The 23439-nt window shown below is 37.8% G+C and overlaps 1 protein-coding gene across 13 annotated transcripts in view; it reads left to right on the top strand.

Moving 5' to 3' along the window:
* LOC116732730 (adhesion G protein-coupled receptor L3) overlaps positions 1 to 23439 on the top strand; it is a 279903-nt gene that overhangs the window by 128018 nt on the left and 128446 nt on the right. For all 13 annotated transcript variants that reach the window (XM_032583083.1, XM_032583084.1, XM_032583075.1 and 10 more), the window contains exon 5: positions 15605 to 15714. In XM_032583083.1, coding sequence (XP_032438974.1) covers positions 15605 to 15714 — 110 coding nt within the window. The remainder of the gene's footprint in view (positions 1 to 15604; positions 15715 to 23439) is intronic.

Here is a 23439-nt window from a genome sequence, read left to right as displayed (position 1 = left end):
GCTGCAGTTCAGAAAAGTGATTTGTGGAACTCAAGGCCTGATTTAGGAGGATGTAGGATCCTGGACTTGAGCAAGTTTGGTACGCCACTCAGAAGTTTATTTTATGTATGCAAACTACGATAAAATTAAAGTTATTTTTAATGATGTATTCCTTTAGTGTGAACTTCTTTAAATAGTATTTTTTTTGAATTATTTTACGAAGTACAACTTAGAAGAAGCAACATATATTTCTCCATTTTATTGCAAGACTCAGATTGTAATTTCTTTATTATGTTGGTTAGATACAAATAAAGACCGTGTCACTGCAGTATCTGTATAGCTAAACTTCTTTAACTGCTTTTGAAACTTTCCGTTATTCCTTTGCATTCTTTACTTATGAATCTTAATTCCTTATGCCTGTTTAATAAAAATAAGTAAGATCTTTAAAAAAGCTCTTTTGCCTGCTCTTAGTGCGTATATACAAAATAAAATATTGATTCCAACTGTGAAACTGGGTTTTGATACATGCATAAAATATTGTAATATAGCAAAGAAAAAGGAATACAGCATAAGTGCACAAGTACATGAAAAGAAAATAAAGAAGAAAGAAAAGAATCAAACAAAATAAAAGCTAACAGGCATTCTAAGGACCTGGTTGAAATCGTTGCTCTAGCTTACTTTACTCATCAAAGGAGCTCGTGTTCGTAACAATGACAGAACTATATTTTGTCCTATTGGTGACATTTGGAATCAGCTAAAGCAATCTTCCTTCTAGAAGCAGCCATCTGGTCTTGATACCTACCCCAGAAAAGATTTATTTAGATAGGGATGAGCAGACATCATGCTCATACCGGAGATGGAAAATAAGCAGAGCAGAAACAAGCCGACACAATGAAACTTTCCAGACTTTGCTTTTACAAGCAAAGGACTTCTCTTCTCCTCCTCTGTTTGTGTCTTGCGAGACCAGTTGGTATGGAGGAGAGGTTAAAAGATAGCTAAATGTCTCGGCTTCCCCTGACAAATTCAGGAGGACGCTGGTGGTGGGTGGGTTGAAATAAAAGGAGTACTTTGTCACCGAGAGGAAAGGCCCAGAATTAGATCAGCCATAGTACTCTGCGTTCCCTCATTGTTCTCCTCGCTTGAATTCCTTGCTCTGTAAAAGGGAAGCTGCGGATAACGCAGTGTCCAACACTGGGTTTCCAAGAAGTAAATTGCGATAGAGAGATGTTATTGAAGGAAAGAGCATTGAAAATGGACTCTTGTGCTCAAAGAACTAATTAATTGATTAGAAAATCCAAAGATGATTTTAGTTGTTTTTGTTCTCATGACTACACTTGATGTAGATACTAAATATGAGAACTTGCACCCATCAGTATTTGTTGGTTGTGAGTACAAAGCGGTTCGTTTGTGAATTTAATTATACAGCTGAGACAACTAAAACATGCAGGATGCTGACCCTTGAGGGCTGATGTTAGACACCCCTGAGCTAATCTCTATTTGTGCGGGCCATTATTTTTGTTAGTAGGATTCATTTAGCAGTTTATTTTGGCAACCTGTAAAGAGTGTAACCCGCCTCTTGCCAAGTAAACCAGATTCTCTAATACTCTGCAAGGATACGCGAGTATAGACCATGAATGGATGAATGGATTTTGGTGTGCATGTTGTCCGTTTTTGCTCTGACTCATTTACATCTGTAGGCCTGTTATTTATTTATTTTTATTACTGATTCTATGTTTGACTTCAATTCATTTTACATTTTCAAAAGATTTGCGATGGAATATGTGTCATACTTGCTCTCATTAGTACATTTAGACTTAAAAACAGTAGTGGTTATTGTGTTGTTTTTGCCTAAATTTTTGAGAATTTGTTTTTTTTTGTTGTTTTTCAACTGAAAAATAAATTATAAAGTTCATTCTGTTGAACTTCCAATCCTGCTGCTGGCTATCAGTATAATTGGTCTATGTTGTAGTGAATTAGCACCCCCATGCTCTTTTGGGTGGGTGAATTACGTCTCAGACTGAAGCTGTTTGCAGTGACTGACAGTACCTTCGGCGTATCGACACTGAGGAGATGCCACATCGTAGTCAAGACTGAGCTTTTAATCCCAACCATGCATCCCTAAGGCAAAATCCTTAAGACCCTACGTTTTTGCCGTGCATGCCAATGCACCCTTGGACCCCGGCCGAGCTATTGACGCCTGACCCCTTCTGCATCAAACACCGAGGTTACTCATAACCCCTGCTCGTCTTTCATTATTGAGATGTGAATGAGGAAGGGCAGAAGGAGGGGTGGTGCTCATCGATCGGTCAACACAGGAATATTTGATTGTTGCTTGGGTGCCTGTGCCAAGACACTCTTCTTCATTGAAACACACCATATGAAGGTAGTGCAGAGAAAGAAAGAAAAAAGCCAAAGTGCACATAAATGAAGAAGGTTCCGAACATGTTTTAGTCTTTTCACAATAAACCGTGTGGTGTAAATAGATAAAATTGTTTATCAGAAGAACATAGTTTGCTCTCTTGTCATACAAGGCAATTAGCAGCTAAACAACCTTCTGGAAGCTGAGCGCTGTGGGGGATCGTTTGTGAAGCAATCCGGTTTTAGGCTTGGAAAAAAAGAAGGCCTTTGAAGAAGGAAAGTGCTGGAAGCAAAGACTGGACCAAGTCAGACATTGGAAGTTACCATGGTGACAGCGACTGAAAATAAAAAATCTGTGCTTAAAGGCAGGCCTCTGTGCGGTGTGTGAGGAGAGCAATGGCTGCAGCGGTGGGGGTACAGTGATGCAGCGTACTTATTGATTTGTGTAGAGATTTTAAAATACATTGAATGGAGTGCTGGTTCCTTTTTGAATGTTGATGGAGGGTTTCTATGCTTTGTGCAGACAAACCTTAAGATACCATTCCTTTATTTTTCCCTTTCCAAATCAACCAAATACGAGTTATAGGGAAGGATTAGAATCTTTTTGTTGTCACATAAGCTCCCCAAAGCACTCTTTGAACTCAAAGCATCAACAGATGTCTTTTTCTGTGCATAACAGACATGACTTGATGTCTTGAAAATTGAAAGTTGTGGCCTTTCTGCCCTTTTTGTTTTTATTCCCCGTACGTCCCTCTGAAGGCCGGCACAGCAGTGGCACGGCCGACAATCTGGATGAGGAATCTTTCTTGCAGCTATCCTTTTGAGATGCACTTAAAATCGCTGCAGGGATGATTCAAAATATTTCAGATTAGCTCTGTGCTTTCATTTTTGTATAAAGCCTGTTCCGCCTATCATTCCCTTTGAAAAAATATTGGTGCTTATTCAACCAGTCTCATTGGTTATCAAAAATCTAATCCCTCCTAAAATCTATAAATGAACTTAACTCTATCTGTAGCTTGAAAGATTCTACCTTTCTGAGGAGTTAATGTATGCACTTAAATACAGAAGATTGTTTTTGTTTCTTAAGTTTTTTTTTTTAAATGGGTGTTATTTGTATGAGTGTGGAAAAATTAAGTTTAATATGACCCACTAACAAAGAATTAAATTGGTTTTGAATCTTCCATTATATAGTGTGTACTTGCAAGAGATTAACTAAAAACAACTAAACAAAATTAAACACACTTAATATGTAGACTACTTATTGATGCAAGGGTTAGAATTAATAAAATGGGACTCAAGCTACATGAATTAAAGTTAGTTAAAAACCTAAAGTCATTAAAAGGCTTTTTGTCTCAGAAACTTTTTGAATACACTGAATAATTCTGAATTTTAATCTCACATTATTGTAGGAGGAAGAAAGAAAAAAAAAAGCGGCACAGAAAAACATGAGAAGCCCAGGGTTTTGGAGCTGCAAAGATAACCCTAACCACCAGCAATAAAATGGTGAAAGACTTCGTACGGAAAAGAGAGATGCTGTTGATCGTCTCTTTAAACTATAATTCTAATTTCCTTCAGTCTGTGACACATCAGTATCATTGCAGCTCTGGTTGCAGATGACCTTAGCTTCACATTTGGTAAAAATCTTTTTTAGCACATCTCCGCAAGAAGAAGAAAGGTTTGCCAAAAATGGCTCCACGGGCTGAAAGCCCGTAGGGGCTACTCGCTGGAAGATAAATCAAGTGTCACCAAGAAGATATGGAGCAGCATCATCTGTTGGCAAGAATAGAAAAATTCATCTTGTGCAATCGTAAATCATTGCAAAGACCGGCTCGAGTGAATAGGCTTCAGCCGCAAAACAAATTGATATGTGAGGTTAGCGCAAGTTGCAATCCTAACCCTTGTAGTGCGTCTTTGGAGGCACCGGAGGAGATGCTGTGGGTGTTGAGATTTACATAGATGACAGCGCCTAGCCAAGGATTAGTGGCTTGTCTCTGAAAGCTGGAGATATGCAAATCAGACATTCAGCTTCATTTAAAGCTGTTATTTTCTTATAATGAGCTATTTTTGAAATATGAGTACAATTTGTACCCCATCTATATATATATATTTTGTCAGAGCAACAGATTTAACCTTAATTTGCAATTTTAGGAAAACTTTTACTGTAATACATTAGCTTTGCTTAGTGTTTCATATTTTGACTTAAAATTGAGATTTGAAGTACCACCTTTTTGAACACTAAAGGTGAAAGACTTTGACTTGACCATTCTGACACATCAACTCTGGCGATAAGTGAAGATTGCTGGTAGCTGTACCGACAGTCCAATGTCAAGTCTAATATTTTTTCCCCCATATTTTTCCTGAATTTAGTGCCATTTGTTTTCCCATCTGTGTTGACCAGCTTCCCTGACTCTACTTGCAGGAAAAATGCCTGCCAACACCATGATGCTGCCACCACTTTGTCATATCAGGTAGATGGTGGGTTGATAATGAATCTCGTCTAACCTGTCAATCTTTGTGATAACAGCCAATTGGTTTCTTATGATTTCTGTCAGCCATGACTTTCATCTTACCATTATCCCACAAAAGGCAGATCTGGCTGCTCCACATTTAATTGTTGTTCTGTTGACCTCTTTGCTTCACATATTGAAAACAATGCATCATTTTCCATTCAATTAGTTGATGCTTTGTTTTGGTCTATCACATAAAATATCTGTTAGAAATACCAGCGTTTGTAGTTAACATTGCAAAGAAAGAGTAATTTCCAAGCTTCAAGTTAATAAAATAAACTAACAATTGTGAACAACTTATCTTTTTGACTGTTTTAGCTTTACCTAACAATGGTAACCCAAGTAGCCTTAGTGGTTTGTGTACCACATTTTAAGGAACCCTGGTTTTACATTTTGTTTTTCACCAAATGTAAATCCACTGAGATAGTGTCCTGTTAATGTTCAAGACTGAAGGAAACAACTCCCCCTGGGACATGATCACACGTAACTGAGCATAACATCAAATGAACTGTCACAGGCTGTATGTTCACTTGTCAGTCCACTTTGGCAGAAATCCCTGCTGCCTTGTTTTAAATGAGCCACAGTCACATCTAACAGGCATGCTGATGTGTCCTTTTAATTAGTTACTGTCATAGCTGTTGAAACATATAAATCATATGTGTCTGGAGGTCCATTGACATTAAAATCTATGTGAAAGACTGCTGTTTAATTGCAGCAGCCGTATTCATAGTAGTGTTCTATCAATTAACTCATTGGGATAGAACCAAGGGGAAAAAAGAGCATAAAATGTATTAGTTAGGTTCTTCTAATAGAAGACATTTTTTTTCCCCCATGAAAAGTCAAAACCATTGTTGTTGAGGCTGAGGATCACTATCAAGCTGAAACCAAACATTGTTATTTGGACTCTTTGTAGCCGTTCAATTTCCAAGATCTTTATCTGCAGGCATCTGAGGAACTGGCTGGGGATTTTTTGCAGAGTTTCTGTTTGCCCTTTAGAGACAGACACTGATGTCTGCTGCGTGCTGCGGTCCTGCCTTGAAAGCAGAAGAAAGCTGCACATGTGAGAGCATATATGAAAGCAGCCGAGCATTTGTGACAGGGAGGATTCATCACACCCAGGCTCTATTGTTTTTGCAACGACAGCTCCAGGCTATACTGTACCTATACATTACCAGCATCTGAAAAAATTACAATTAAACTGCAATAAAAGGAAGTCCGTACACTCATCCAAATTAATTATAATTCACGCGCAAGCTTTTATTGTGTAGTTCAAACAGTACTGCAGCTATATAAACTGTATCTGCTGCATAAAAGCAGATATAATGTATTCATGTTTGGATCTGTTCTTTTTCTCTCCCTGATGTTGAATTTGGAAGCATCTGACTCCCCTAGTGCTCTCCAGCAGGTGCCAAATTTATACTTTAATTGAATTTTGCTGTGCACAGCTAGATGGATGTCCACACCATGCGCAGAATCACAGGCTGACCTCTCAAGGGGAGAGAAGAATTACATCACCCAATACGCATGGCATATAAACAGATGGATTAATTTCTAAGAGGGAGAGTGGACATATCATACTGGTATACACCTGAATTTCTTGTGCTTGATACTGTTTGTCTTTTTTACTTTTTAGTAAGTTTACATTCTTAATTTTGGTAGTTTGCATTTTATTTTAATAACCTTAGAAGATCACTTAAAAGGATGTCAGGTTTTATTAACGTCTAAAGTCAAACACTTCATTTACGACCACGTATTGCTATTATACATCCATTCTTCACTGACACAGTCATACCATGTACATAATAAAATATAGGCAGAAAAACTATGCGACATGCAAAAATGAAATATGCTGTTAAGCTTAAATATTGAACATAGGACGTAATAGGTTGCGTGTCCAGAACAGGCATTCTTAATGGCCATTTGGTTCAGTTCTCCACCACTCCTTCTACCATTTTCATAGTTATTTGGGAATAGTTAAATCACCGGATTCCTCTCATCATACATTCTTATGAAACTATAAAAAAGGGGTGATAATGTGATGGTTTTATCACTGTGTTCTACATTATGAAGAGAAGGACTGAAAAGAACGAATGAAGTGACTGCTCTCAGGGCTTTGTATTTTATGACTTTTTGGCTATTGAAAGATCCATTGTTTAAAAGAGCAAATCTCGCTCCATCCTGCTTTGTGTTTGGCGCCACCCTTTGACTGGGAGTGTAATTGCTGCTGTTGCTCCCTGATAAATTTGTTGTGGCTCTACCAGCTTATTTTCTACCCAGTAGAGCCAGCTAGTAGAGGCAGAAAGAAAATAAATTCACCTTGAAGGAATACTTGTCTCTGACTTTTTAGAGCACATACCGTTCCTTCTTTGTATCTTATTTCTTGTCTTCCATTCTCTACAAAGAGGAACCCACACACCTCCTGAAATGTTGAGGCTACGGTTATAGGTTTACCATTACTTATAGGGCAATATTATGTAATATAATTTGCTTTATACCTAAGGAAAAAAAACCAACCAATAAGTTTGCATGATTGAGAAAATTGATTTTTTTTAAAAATATCTACAAGTGGTTACTGTGTTCACGATTTCAATATATTTCATCACTTTATAAGGCAAATAGATTTTTTTTTGTCTTAAAAAGTTTGAATAAGTTTGAGATCATTTCTTTTTAAGCTTTGGCAAACTTATCAACAGAAAGATCAAATATATATATGGTAGATATTTAAGGTCGTTGCAAATGTTTTCCTATACTTTTCAAGAAAGTATAGGAAAACACTACTACACATACATAATACATACATCTCCAATGTTTGCAGATAGTTTTTTCTGACTCTTCCCATTTTTATTTCATGCACCACTTCTGCTACTTCTCAATACTTGTTTCTTAAAAGAAAAACACTCTGTCCTGTTCCAAAATACACCACGTTTTCAGATAAGAGTTCCTTGTGAAACACTTTGTTGCAAGAATACAATATCTGTCAAAGTTTTTTTTTTTCTCCGAAGAGTTTTTGCGGCGCTAGTGGCTCGTATTTTTTCTACAGCAGGCAGACAGGAAGGAGGGTGAGGAGAGGGGGGAAGACATGCGGCAAAGGTCGTCGGGACCGGGAGTCGAACCCGCGACGTCCGCGTCGAGGACTAAGGCCTCCAAACATGGGGCGTGCTAACCCCCTGCGCCACCACATCTGTCAAAGTTTAAAGAAATAAATAACAAAAAATGTGGTATCAACAGTCCACAAACATTGAAAAAGTCAAGAAGTTAAATAAACTGGATTATTGATCCATAAGCACCTGGGTCCCACAGTTTTTTACAAAATATAATTTTAATTAAAGCTCTCTGTAAAGTGGCCACTTATCTTAGCACATGGTTACAATGTGTTCATCAAGCTTTGCTTGTGTTTGTGCTTTAGGCTTCTGGATTGTTGCCAAGCAGAGCTTCATGGATGAGTCTGTAAAGTCTCAGTATCAACTTGGGGGGGCCTGAAAATATTGGAGTAGTCTGCTGCCTGGTTGGTAATCTTTCACCCAAACTAGCCATGCTGCTTCAGTGCTTCCATATTTCTTTTCGCTTGTCTAGGATGAATTGCATCTTATCTTCCAAATGCAATATTGGAGAGGGAGCAAGCTGAGTGATGTCAAATCTTATGAAACCTACTAATCGCTGTGAATGGCTGTGAGGGATTACGTTTGTCGGGTAGGAAAAAAAAAGCTTGAAATAACCTTTTTTTTGTAAGCAGTGTAAGGAGTTTACAAGGAGTGATTAATACTGACCTTTGTTTGACCATTCCCAATGAAACTTTCTCTTCTTCACTTAGCAGAGCTCCATAAAGGTTGCTCATACATACTGACATACAGAGAAATGCCCAGATCTGATCGTGCACAGCACTGTCAGCACTTTATTTATTTCCGCTTAGTTCCAGTCTGCTAATCCAATAAAAACTAAACATGGTTGATGTTTTATCGCCTATACCAATACACATCTGACAGAGCTTGATGGTTCTCTTAAGTTTTGTACTATACTGTTGATACCTCCCTTTTTCTTGTCATGTGTTGCTCAACAAATTGATCCAATCAGCGGTTCATACTTGCATTTCTGTGAGGACGTGTTCACACATTTGTACAGCAGCATGCAAGCTTAAGCATTTGAGAACAGCGAGTTCCTTCAGCGGCGTACTTCAAATCCTCTGCGCCCACGCTCGGCTATTGTGTCTATGTTGTAGACATTCATTCCTGATCTTTCTCCTCTGCCTCTTAATCTGCACTAAGCGGATCTCTTGATGTTGGAGAAACAAAGTGTTCAGATCTAAAATAAAGGGAGTGTCTGTGAGTGGGATTCAGCAATGAGTCTACAGTTTGGTGGGGCACATGTGATCATTTTTAGGTTTCACTAATCCTTAGCCAAATGCGCAATTACGCAGAACTTTTTCAATAGTTTGTTTTAGTTTGTTTTCCTATGTTACGAAAATGACTTCAACAGTCTGTTAAAGCGACAACTTTCAACTTTTTTTATGGGTATGTATATATGGAAGTGGGTGATGTTAACAAAATATATCAATATTTCTTTCTCTATGGATTGATTTTGATAATAGTCACAATATTTTTTCTGATTGAAATTCTTGTTTCTAAGATTCCATCTGTTTAATATAAAAATAGACTAATTCAACTGATTATAGTAAATAATTAAAGAGCTTCACTATCAAAAATTACCATAAACTAAATGAAACATACCCTTAAGCACCGTCGGACTTTATGGATAACAAACGAGTATATCTACATGTTCATTTTCTCAACAGGCCATATACTGTTGTACAAAATCCATTTGAATTATTTGTTTCAGTACACGTATGAAGTAATTCAAATGAAGTTACCATGATTACTCTTATTGTAAACTATTGTAATAATTGTTTTCCCCAACTCTAATGAACTGTGGGGAGGAATTAAAATAGCTATACAAAGCATAAGGGTGTCCATATGTGCTCCTGGCACCAGGACATCCTAGGCTACAGTTCGATGATCGACTTTTTTTGTTGTCTCATCTGATCTGCGGCTGCATGCCTTGGGCACTCGGGTGAAGAGAGGGCCGGCGCTGTCCACTGACCCCTACCTGGTGATTGTTGGGGAGAGTGCTCGTCAGCGACCTTACGTATGGCTTTGAGGTTATTCTGGTCTTAGAGTCAGTTTTAGAATAAGCAATTCTAAAACTGTTCATAAAAGAATAGAATTATAGATATTATGAAATGTGTAGGGACCCTACACCAATATGAAACGGTGTAAGTTAGATGATGTGGTGGATATCCTTCTTCCCTTTTCCCTGAGCGCATTTTAGAACAACAACCAAAAATATCACTTAACCCATAAGAAAGGATAAATGCTGTTTGTTGCAGCTGGGGAAAGATCTCATTGTCTTCAAGATAATGAGACATTTCTACCGTGAGTGTTGAAGACCATCACTGTAGCGTATTGGGTCAGAAATATTGACCCCTTTGTCACTTTTTTCCCTCTCCTTCCCCACATTTCTTACAAACACAAACTCTCAAGTGTGTGTCCACAGCAGGCAAAGAACTCAAACACTACTCCGAACACATGAAACGCACAGTTCAAACATGAGCTGTTTCTTGGCACACAGAGTGTTATTTCAGCACATTGAGCATCGTTTGTTTTCTTGACATGGAAGCTAATGCCAGGTGTAAAAATTCTGTCTGAATGAAATGAAATTGGCTCTTACCTTAACAGGCTGTTCTCATTGGTAATACTGCATTACCGATAATAACGTTAACAGGTGCAACTTATTATAAAGAAAAGTAAAAGACAAAAAAGTTTACTTTTTGACTTGCGACACTAATATTTTGCTGTTTGTTTAGAATGGAAGAATACAAGCAACAACAGTAAGGTGACAGACAATAACAATAAGTAGACTCACATGAAGATGGAATAAAAATAGGTATAAAAGATATGTTACATATCACACAAAACCAATAAAAACAAAAGTTTTAACACATAAACTTATGTGTTAAAATTTACACGAGGGTTATACATGGTATGCCATGTATAACCCTCAAAAATTGTGAAAAAAAGACATCATTCTTTAATATTGCTCCAACAGTGAAACATAATAACAAAAAGTTAAGTGGAAGAAAAACTTTGGTAGATAAGGAATAGAAATAACTATAGCATGGGAAATATTGTGAGGAAATATCCATTCGAGAGTTTGGAGGAGATTCACAGGATGTGGACTGGTTCTGGTGTCAATGTTTCAAAAGCAGTCCGAAAGGGATTTATCCAGTACATTAATAGTTCAGATGCAGAATTCCAGCTCTTTGTGCTTTTTTAGCTCTCTTCCGGCTACATTTCTTTTTTGGAAAATTGCTCAAAGCATTTTGGCCTCATGGAATCTGATTCAGCAATAAATGGTTAGCCTTCAGATTTGAAAAAAACTAAAAAATTTCTACTCTTGTCATAAATCTGTTTTTTTGTGCTAGAGATGTTACAGTCTTTCATTCAGTCACCAATTCATGTTTGGTAGTGTTTGCACCTGGTTTGGGTTCAATGCAACCAGGAGGAGTGAGCTTCGAAGTCAGCCAGAGTGGGGATCAGCCTGTGATTACAGCAACTGCAGTTTGTGCTTACATTAGGCTCTGGTTCTTTGTGCTTTATCTTCTCTCATCAGCTAGCACCTTGACTTCCAATCTGCCAATTATAAAACAGCAGATGTAAGGAACATAGAAAGGGGAAAAAAAGGCAGTCGGAAAAGAAAATCAGGAGAAAAGTAACATACATTTCACCTTCTTTTTTCAAACCCTTTGTGGGCAGTGATTATATCCATGGGCCTTTTGAAAGCGTTAATCCTATGGTGCCATTTTTATCTGATAAAGAACAGAAAGAACAGCTACATCAAGTTAATACCACCTGTGTTTCATTCTTTACTTGTGATATATTACATCAGCTTCAGACCACCTGCATTTTAATACATATTTCAGCATATAACCCAGACTTAAACCACTTCACCTTCTCTTTGTTAGTTCAAAGGGGTCTATAATAGGCAAGTGTCTGCTGCAATCCTTTAACTTCACGTTTTGATTCAGTGACGGTTCTGTGGCCTTCAATCTAACAGGATTCTCCCTTTAAATTCCCCATTGGTTCATGCTTAATATGTTTAGGTCTCTATGCCGCTTCAAAAGAATGGAGTTTAACTGTTTTCAGTATCTGGACAGGCACTAAAAAATGCTTATACTATTTATGTTTCATTGGCTCCATCTACCCATCCATCTACAAATAATTATACAATAGCAATTTGGACAAAAAACTGTATTTTGGTTGGGAAATTCACTTGGCAGTTAAAATCCTTAGTGGAAACATGAAAGGAGGGATCTGTCCTGCTATTTACTGATTCCTTTTCATCCTACAGTTTCTGCAGTTTCCACATTAAAATCCTGACCACTGTGCAAATATGTGACAGAAATTCATGAATTTGACACTGAAAAACAAACAGAAACCCCATCATTCTTTCTCCAGCCTTTCATGCCCCTTCGGAAATTTACTCAGACAATATTTAATCAGACAGCATCTGCGGCTGCTTGTTTTTGTGCATGCACTGGTAAAAATGAACATGGATTGTTTTTCTTTTTTAAGTAGGTCAAGATAGGCTCAGATTAAGTTTGCAATCCATGTTAAATAAACATTCCAATGTTTAATCCCCCAGGAGGATGTTAAATTGAAAAGGCGTGTGATTAAAAGTCCAGATTTGTTCATAGCCTTTACCTCAAAGGGTATGGATTAGCAAAGCTGAGTTGGCCCCTTAAATGTGAATGTGCAGCTAGATGAGTCAGCGGGCACTTAATGATGTCAGACAAGAAAATAATTGGTGTATTGCGTGTGTGTCTCCGTTTGCTTCATCGGATGGTTTATGTCTCTATTTAAAACTTTTGCTGGTTCCATCGCTTCAATCCACAGCGAAGACACCCAAATTTAGCTTGCACTTACCTGCTTATTACAAACCAGCCACCTCCAAACAGACTGATGGATAAATTTAAGTCAGGAAGAGAACGGGGGAGACCATAAGTCTGCCTTGGTAATTGTTTTTCGGTTTCATCGGCTTGACCCCTTATTTATTTGATTGTCATTTACTGCCTTTGCATTAGCTCTTGGTAGATAGGAACTGTAGCTTACCAACAGCTGACCGCTGTGACTGAGCGAGGAAGACGGATGACTGGTCGGGTTCATGAACCCATAAAGCTCACATGGGAGGAAGTTGGCGGACCATATCTCATTACCGGCTCAGGCCTGAAATGAGATGGGTCCCTTTTTTGCCTGTCCCTCACTGCTCCGATTGATTAGTCAGCAGCCAATCAATGTTAATTAAGGTGTAGAGAATCATTTAATTGTGGCATATGAATCATGGTGTCAGACCCTTCCTTGACCTTCACAGGACTTAGACTGTGAACCGTCTAAATACTGTTTGTATATTGAAGGGTAATGGGAGTGTGTAAATGAGCGCAGGTTTGATGGACGTCTGCCCTGAATGTGCTGCAGTCTGCAGCAGTAAACCTCTCGTAGATCGAAGCAGAGACAGGATCAGACTTGGCATGCTATTGTGCAAAAGCTTCCCAATAACTAGGTTAAAAAAGCATTCAAAAGTTAATCTTGTTGAGTTATTCAGTTTTAAAAAATATAAACATCGTTGTGTTAATTACATACCAAGATATACTTCAAATGTTTACTTACTTCTTTTGTCGAATGGGAAGACGATATGAAATTAATTAATACAGAAATGTTATGTTGTAGTCATGTTACAGCGTACGTATTTGTGGGACAGACTGCTAATTTGACAAGTCTGTCAAGTCTGTGGAGAGTGTCATTGGCACTCTCCACCAGGATGGTTGTGGTCCAGAGGTAAGTTTCTACTGTCAATGATGACACATTCAGTGATTTGGGAAGCCATGTTTTCTGCTGGTATTGGTGCGCTGTTTTGTCAAGTCCAAAGTCAGATGTAGCCATTTGCTATTTCCTGTTGCTTTGGCAGCTTTTCTATTACTTTCCACTTATGTTTTGAAACCATTCCTGGAAGGAGTACTCTGAAAAGCCAGGCACTGACCCTTATTCACTTAACTTTGTTGTGGAGTGTGTCTTAGGGTATGCCAGAATTTTGCTGTGTTTTTTACAGGGAAACTCTGTAAATATGGATTTTACAGTACTTATACGGAAAATATCTAGCATCCACATCTGCCGGTATGTTACCGTAAATTATAGTGTAATATTTCACATACTTTTTTGCAGAAGTAGATTCAAACAAAAAGATGCAAAGTTTAGATTTTTGTATTCACTACAATCAAAATAAAATAAATGCTTGAAAATATATCCACTGGTGTGTATAATAATCCATATAATTCTATACTCTTTATTTGTAAAATAAACTCATTGATTATATCAATTATTGAGATGCGCTTTTATTTTCGAAATGGATGCAGAAACCCAACAGATCTATATCTGTCAAAACGTTTAAAGCTTAATGTTGTGAGATAAGTGCTGCTTCTGTTATGCGAGGCGAGAGGCTCTCCGTGCATATGAAGTGGCGCTTTGATTGATGAGTGCCAAAAACAAAATGGCAGAGGAGAACACCACAGGCACCAAAATTGTGTTCTTTAATGAAGACCTGCATTTCATGCTGGAGATGATTGTGCAGTCAGTTGATTGTGTCTACCTCCTTCCCCACAACCTCCGCCTACCACAACAACCATCCATCATGTGATAATAACGCTCCAACCTGTGCATGGTCTGGTTGGTACACCCATGACTTTCAACTCTATTCCTCCACAACAAGATGAATTTGTCTCTGCCAGAGCCAAATGAACCTTAAAAAGAGGGGAACTTCTTAACTTTGTAGATTTCAGAAAATAGTACGGCACTGCTCTGTTATTTAGTTTGATCGATGTATGATTAAAATCAGTCTCCTTGGCAAAGTTATGTAAATCCTTTAGAGTTGTGTTTCTCTACATAATTCCTTGAAATTCAAACATCTGAAGTTTGATCCACAGTTGTTTCTGGGTATTAAGGGATCCTTTCCTCCACACTTTATAATGTGCAAGTCATATTGGATCTTTTTGCAGACCACAGAGAAAGGGAATCTAATAATTTACCATACTGTTAAAATAAACAGTAGTTTAAAGTAATTTTGTAACACATTGAGTACCAGATATCGTTTTGCCATATTTGAAAAGTGGTGTTATGCAAAAGACTTGTTAAATATGACACCAGGGCTATTTGCTAGCTTAACATTATGTTTTGAGGGTACAAGGTTCGTTTTCTTAGCCTATGATGTTCACTGTGATGTTCACAGCAGAGACCCTATTTCAGAACTTAGCTATAAGCACTGCTAAGCTTTCTAGCTTGATTGCACAGTGCGAGAGATTGCATTACATCAGCCAAAAGCAAAGCTTAGTGTTACTTTCAGGAGGAGTTGAAGATACAAACTAATCCATCTGGTGTTCCAGGGCCTGGTCATATGCAGGAAAATGGTAGCAGGTAGATGTTTTGTTTATACCCCTATGTTCAGTGGAAGAGATATTCTAGTGTTCATTAAAGACTCAACACCTATGAGATATTTAGCACTTTGGTTAGCCAGTCAGTCCAGCCTTCGTCTTCAAACACCACAGTTGAGAATCTCTTTCTGAGAAAGTCCATATGTAATATTTAGTGTTTGACTGTCACGCGTTGTGCCCACTGATTGCTGTTTGTACCTTTTGATAATTAATTCTATGATTTCTGCAGATGTAACAACAGGACCCAGTGTGCTGTGGTAGCCGGACCAGACGTGTTTCCTGACCCATGCCCGGGAACCTACAAATACCTGGAAGTCCAGTACGAATGTGTGCCCTACAGTATGTATTTTCCACTCTTGCCTACATTTCTAAAGCTCTCAGTCATACTAATGCCTTCTTAGCAACGATTCCTCAGCAACTTCATCGTAACTCTTATCAGTACTGCTCTTAAGGTCAAAGATGTCTTAAGTGCACATTGCAGTGGTAAACCTATGCTGGGGATGTTGTGATGATTTTTTTGTGATTGTGTACTGAAGTAGATAAATAAAAAATAGAGTGTATCAGAGCAGAGAAATGTCAACAACATTGGATGTCTTTAAGATATTTGACTTAACCCAGGAGGGAACGCTTTCACTGTTGTCTTTCTCTATGTTAAATTTGAAAAATTTACAAACCGAATATTTTATTTGTCTAACAGAATCACGGCATGGAAGATTTTGAAAATGAAATATTTCCTACTTGTAACACTTTATTTGAGCATTTCAAGAATTTGTTAGAAGTTGCACACATATCAAGTCTGCACACATGATAAGAAAAATAAAGTTAACTTGTTTTCTGGAAACCAAGCAAATGTTTGGCTCTCCGTGGCATTTCTAAAGGGATTCATTCTAATGGTTAAATTTCTGCACCAGTTAAAGAACAAGCAATAGTATCAAGCTGCAATAAACTTTAGTGGAAATGTTTAGGTGTGGAAAGGGTAAGAATGGGGTTACAGGATGAACACATGAAGAGGAAATCTACATGAGGTCAGAGGAAATGGAATGGACATTGCCATATAACCCTAGGTATTGTTTTAGGGCGACTTTTCAGCGTATCATCAAAGCCGGTCATGCCGCCTGCCAAGATTCTGATGTGCTGTCAGGGCTGATATGGGAAAAAAATGTTTGAATAAATCTGGCAGTGGGCTTTCAGATGTATGGTCTGCTGTAGCCACGGGATTGAGGAGAATTGTAGTAATTCAAATTCAAATCAAAACCATCTTCCTAACATGTTAGGTCTTTACTCGGCTCCCTTTAGAAGTTTGACAGACAGCAGCTTTGATCTTGTGATGCAAGAACTCTTTTTTTACTAGAGATATAAAGCCTGCAAACACCTCTTTTATATCTGACTCCTTCCTGTTTACACATTTTGTCATTCCAGCCACACGGTGTCTTTTTTCTTTATTGAGGTGTAAAACACTCCAACCCAGCCCCGGCTGCTTCGGTGTACAGAGACATACTTGGTCTGAACTGTGGCCTACAACAGCACTTAGTTTTCCATAATATCCTGTCCTTCATATCCTGCAGTGGTTCCTGTTGGAACTAACTTGAACTTTTGTTCCATCCACTTATAGTGTTGACTTCACAGTTTGATAGCACTCGCATATTGATATATTCCTGGAACAGGATTATACTTTTTCCGTTTGTTGGGCTGTTTGTTACGTTCTCAGTTTTTGTGCAAATTATATTTTTATCCCAAGAGTTGTACTTGATCACTGCCGTTTACTGTGCAGTGTATTCTCAAAATTCATGAAAGTTATGAACAAAAAACTATTTACAAAAGATGAACAACATTTAAGAATAGTGTAAGACTTGTGTTGTAACACCGCTGGTAATCTTTAGTAACTCAAAGGTTAGAGCTAAGAGGTGTAAAAAACAAAGTGGCTTAGCTATTTACAGTACTGCATTGAAAATGAATAAAAAAATCAGAGAAACATTGTTTAAAAAGAATGAATGTTTAAAAATAATACTTAGAAAACCTCAAGACCTGCCAGTTTTAGTTATTAAAAGAAATTGAATATTAAAAAAAATAGGAGCACTCAAGAATTATACATAGCATTGTATCACTATGTTACGTTCTATTCCAGATTGATGTCCACATTGTGGCTCCAGACAAAGAGACGTTCAACATGGAGGTTTGGTTTTCAGCCAGTTTTCATCCGTTATATTTAGTGTAATTGAGCTTTATTCCAAAGGGATGTTGGCTGGTCCACCTTAAACATGATGCCTAAATTACTCCTGTCTGATCACACATGGTAAATATGTTCAGCCTATACTCTTGTGCAAATATTTAAACCTTTTTTAACTTTTTTATAGTCATATTTAGCCACATAATTAGACTTCCTGGCTCCATTCAAAAAAAGGCTTACAGCCAATGCTAAAGGTCATTATTTTCCACATCCCCGTTGAAGCAATAATAATAATAATAATATTTGCCCTTTAGGGCAAAATAAATTTCTGTTCTACCTATAGGATATAAGGTGTGAGTTTTGAGTCTTGTGTAAGTATTTTCAGCAGAAAAAAATGACTTATGCATTTGTTAAAGAAAGAACTAAAAATAAAGAAATAAAGGTCCAGCTACATAATTGCTATAATTTTCTTGCCTCCAGTTTGAACTTCAGTAGTGTAACTATGGATGGTGGCCAGAAATCATTGTTGGATAAAAAAAAGGCTTCATTTCCATCAAAAAAGGAATGAAAAAAAAAAACCAGATGACTTTCAGGGATTTTTAAATATACTATAAAACATTAGCAGAGCAACTTAAATTCACCACCATCTTTAGGACAAAATTCAAAGAAATTCATGTCTAATTGTCCAAATAATGCAGTCAGATCTTTTTTGTCTAGAATGAATTGAAAGGTGCAACGAAATACAACAATAAATGTGTAGATTTCACTATTGTTGTGATTGTCATTGATTGTCACTGAAGTGTAGAAACTTTGATAACCAGAGGAGAAAGCCTCCGTGCTAAGTCACATTTATTTAGTTGTGCTAAAATCATGAAGCATCTATAATGGCAACTGCGTAAACTTCAGTGAGTTTCATTTAAGAATAATAATACATAGACTTTATGAGACTCCAGGTTATTCTAGAATTAAAACAATTTTTAAGAGTGATTTGTCACTTTTAATATCTTCATTTCCACATATCCATTGTCTTCCACCTATGTGAGATTGGACTAAAGGGGTAACAGGTCCTGAATGGGTATCACACATTCCTCTCTCCAGTGATGCCCTCCAGCTCATTTCGAGGGAACCTAAGACATTCCAAAATCATCATAGTTACATAGTCCATCCAGTGGTTTTCTAACACCTATCCAGAATAAGAAAACAAAGATAATCCTTAACAGAATAAGACTGTATAGAATCCCCTTTTCATTGACAAGCCTTGATCCCAATACTTTTTTCAAACTTAAATTTCTCCCTCTGCTACTGTCCTACATCTGCACCCTCCTTGGTCCTCTACACCTTTCTTTACCATTGCTTTGCTTCTTTGTTCTCTCACTCTGTGGTCTCTTTTCCTCATCCCTTCGACCACTTTCACTTTTACATCTGTATTCCGCTTGGGGAGCTTCTTTTTCTTTTAGGGATAAATTACCTCTCTCCACCGATATCTTCATAAAGCGACATGATAGCAGACTCAGATGTGCCGTTAATAATGGCGGGGAGGGGAGTGTGCTAAATCGATGGACACATGCCGTAGATACAATATTGATTTCATTAATTTGCGATTTGATCCGCTCCATCAGTTGTAATGGAGGGACAAAAAGAAGTTATAACAATTACCGCCAAGAGTGGTGGTGTCTGTGGGTGGCAGTGTCACAAGCCAAGGCAATGCATCATTTTTCAATTGAGCTGCTGTCTGAATAATTGTTTGATCTAAGATCTGACCTTCCTGTAAGGAGGTAGAATCATGGTGAACAATCAAAGAGGTTAAAACAGTAGTAACAGAAGGGATAAATTAAGAAATTAGTATATATTGCATGAAATTTATTACAGAGAAATGTATTTGCTTCATATTAGATCATATTAGATCTGGTATAACTCATGGACACTGATTGGTTTAAACACTGAACCACTGAAGTTGGTTCAGTGGGGTTAAGGTCAGAGATTTAATATATTGTGCATCTGGAAAGTATTCGCAGTGCTTCACTTTTTAAACATTTTATAATGTAACAGCATCATTACAAAGTTTATTAAAGTCTAAAAAAATGATTTTTAAATTTGTTAACAATAGAAAACCAAGAAAACACATTTACAAAGCCTATGCTTTATACTTTATTGATCTACCTTTGGCAGCAATTACAAACTCAAGTCTTTCTGAAGTTGATGCCACAAACTTTGCACACCTATAAGCTGTTTCACCTCTTCTTTGTACTTCTTATCAAGCTCCGTCAGATTGGATGGGAGACGTCTATGCAGCCATTTTCAGATCTCTCCAGAGATGATCAATCAGATTCAAGCCTGGACTCTGGCTTAGCCATTCCAGGAAATTCACAAAGTGGTTCTGTGCCACGGGTCATTGTGGTGTTGAAAAATAAACCTTTGCCTCAGTTTGAGGTCAAGAGCATTCTGGAGCAGGTTTTCATATAGTATCTCTCTATACATTACTTAATTCATCATCCTCTCTATAATGACTAGTCTGCCAGTTAATGCTGTTGCAAAACATCCCCATTGTGTGATGCTGCGACCAGCATGCTTCACTGTAGGGATAGCATTGGCCTGGGGATGAGCGTGGTTTCCTCCAAACATGACGCCTGGGATTCATGCCAAAGAGTTCAATCTTTGTGTCATCAGACCAGAGAATCTTTGTTTCTCTTGGTCTGAGAGTGCTTCGTTTGTTCCTTTTGGCAAACTCTAGACGGGCTGCAATGTGCCTTTTCTGAAGTTGTGGCCAGCTCTAGGGAGACTCCTGGTGGTTCCAAACTTCTTCCATTGACAAGTGATGAAGGCCACTGTGCTCACTGGAACCTTCAAAGCAGCAGATTTTTTTTCTCTGTCCTTCCCAGATTTTTGCTTCAGGACAATCCTATCTGAAGAATAATCAGTGGAAACAGCTCCCATTTGAGCTTCTTGCAAAGGCTGTGAATACTTACATAAATGTGATTTCTTGGTTTTCTTTCTATTTTCAATAAATTGTCGTAATAGGGTGTTTGTGTGTAGATGTTTGAGGAAATAGGTTCATTTAATGCAATTTGTTATAAAGCCGCAACATAAAATGTGGGGAAAAGGGAAGCACTTTCCAGATGCACTGTTGGTAACCTTGTCTTGTTGGAAATAAATCAATTTATGTTAAGTCTATCATTTCTCTTAGGAGGAATGGAAAAAATATCCAGTCAGAATAATACAAGTTTTTGATCTTGACAAAAAAATGTAATGGCCAACTTAGGGAAGAATATTTAACCAAATATCCATGAGGGAATATGTATCCATTTGGACATGTATGCGAAATAATTTTTTATGTCACAATTCTTTAAGGGTTCATGTAATATAACTATGTGAAACACAATCATTACTTAAAATACACTATTAAAAATGTCAAAGTCAATGACATTTCTGGCTTAATATAGTGTATATTGGCTTCTGAGTAGATCTGTACATGGTGCACTTCACTGTTAAGTACGACCACCTTCGTAGAACCGAACCTTTGAGATGTCTCATAAACATGACCACTCCAGTAGCTGACATCTTGTCTTAACCCCATCCTTTCACCTTGACTTTCAGTGTTTCAGTGGTGAGATGCCAGCCTATTCTCCTAGTGGCTTATTAAAAAACTTCCTCTCTCCATTGTTCCATTCTTCTCTTAGTGTAACTTTCACTCGAACAGCTCCTCCCAAAGGTCAAGTTGATAAGAGGTCAGAACAGCCGTGTCTTCCTCCTACACAGCCCCTGCAATCTTCCTCAGCAGTAATGAAGCCCTTAGATTCCCTCGGTGGCCCCTCAGGCTCTCCAACCTGTCATACAAGATCGGGCATCCGGACCTGTGTTGCCATGCTCTGCTGTTTAAGTAGCTTTTTTTTTTTTTTTTTTGAGATGTTGCGAACTTGTGGTGAGAACTTGAAACTTCTGATTCTGCTAATTAGTTGTACCTTCACGCTGCGGTTTCCATGGCAAATTAGCTAACTCTTGTCCAAGCAGTCTATCAAAATAGTCTATTAAAAAAAGGAGATGAGGTATAATTAAATGTCCTTTCAGAGATCTGATTTTGCTTTATATGCTCGGCAGAAACACTTCAGTGTGTTCAATAGGGAAGTGCAGGAAAAGTGGAAACAGAAAGGCAAGGACAAAGATAGAGTGAATGAATAAAGGAGAAAAAGACCTGCTGGCTGTCTGGTGCTATACATAAGGCACCAGTTCCCCCCACTGTTTGTATCTAATAAGGACAATATAAAATCCCGTCTCTCACACAGTGGGATCCACCTCAGCTCTGTCAGCTACTCCTCGCAATTTGGAAGCTAGGCCAGGATATATAATCATGCAATCAATTCTCAGATTTGCACAAAGCTGTGCAGGCTTGTGCGTCATTGAAAGTTGTCATGTAATTTGTCATATTTGCCTTCTATTTCCACCCCGACTAATTGGTTTTTAATTCATTTTGATAATAACAAAGAAAAGTTTAGGGTCTACTGTTGGAATTATGGTGCAGATTGTTTAGGTAAGGTATACCAAGCATCTGCTACCACTCTGCACTGGCAAATAAAACCAGGAAATTGATGGTCTGTACATGATTATCACTTACATTAAAGCTTAGGCCTGATGTGGGGTAATTACAGAGTCTGTTCTGGACCGGTCACACCTCAAATAAAAGCCACCTTGGGGACATGGACTGGACTTTATGGTATTTAATTGGACACTGTCTGTCAGCATGGTTGTATTGTGTTTTTTATATATTTTCCCCAAAGCAACATTGTCTATGGAGGCAGTTATCACTAACCTGGAGCCAGGGACTGTGAAATTAAACTCTTAGCGATGCATTTTTTAGAAGCATAAGTATGGCAGTGCAGATGGTATTGCAGTAAGACTTTGATAATATATGAGTGCATATTTGTAAAGTGGCAATTTAGAGATTTTTTCTTTTTTACAAAAAAATTATTCAGCCCCCCAGAGTCCATATAATTACCACACTGAACATATGTTTTTACACCATAATGTGTCTATACAATGACAGCACTTTTTGTATTCAATTCAACATTTTACTGTGCTAATTATTCAACACAACTGCTGTGTTAAAATTATTCAACACAGTGATTATGTAAAGGAACACAGTTATTATGTCCTAATATAGGCACATTATTGGGTTGGGTTTTGACTCAGTTTGTGATGATATGAACACATCCAGAGTGCATCCAGACAGCAAAACCAGAGTGGTTTTTGCATACAGAGTGTTTTGTACAAGGCATATTTGTAATGAATGAGTTATTGTTTTATAACCCAACAACATCATCAGTGAGCTGTCTGCCGTGTCCCTTGGTCTTCATGATGCTGTAAGAAACCTCCATTGCTTTCTTATAAGAGCTGCATTAACAAAAGGTAAATTACATACAGTTGGAATCTGTGTAGTAAAGATGCATTCGGAAGAGAACTAATCAATTTTGAAAAGGGTTTGAAAAAAATGTTTCAACCATGTATCAATTTTCTTCCATTTAAGATTTTTACACCACTTTGTGATGGTGCATCACAAAGAATAAATTGAAGTGTGTGGGAGTAAATGTAACAAAATGTCAGAAGGTTCAATGCATGTAAACACTTTGGAAAGGCACTTAAAAAATGGCAAAGCAGATAACTGCCATAAATACTTATCACTTTATTAGAGAACAAGCAACTCAAAACATGTAAATTGATGAAGCCTTAACATGAGCTTAGTTTGCTTCACCACTTCAAGGTGTTTTTGCATAAATCATGTCTTATTTACGTTGAACCTCTGATCTTGGATTTAACGGAGGCTAAATCCAACATCAGTAATTCAGCAACATCAGCATTCTACCTTCCCTAGCTCACAGTCAGTCCTCTCAGCCTTGGATAATCTC

Source organism: Xiphophorus hellerii, chromosome 14 (assembly GCF_003331165.1).
Source record: "Xiphophorus hellerii strain 12219 chromosome 14, Xiphophorus_hellerii-4.1, whole genome shotgun sequence".
In the NCBI taxonomy this organism is placed as follows: Eukaryota; Metazoa; Chordata; class Actinopteri; order Cyprinodontiformes; family Poeciliidae; genus Xiphophorus; species Xiphophorus hellerii.
The sequence above is the reverse complement of the archived record's forward strand: the minus strand, read 5'-3'. Positions and strand labels throughout refer to the sequence as shown.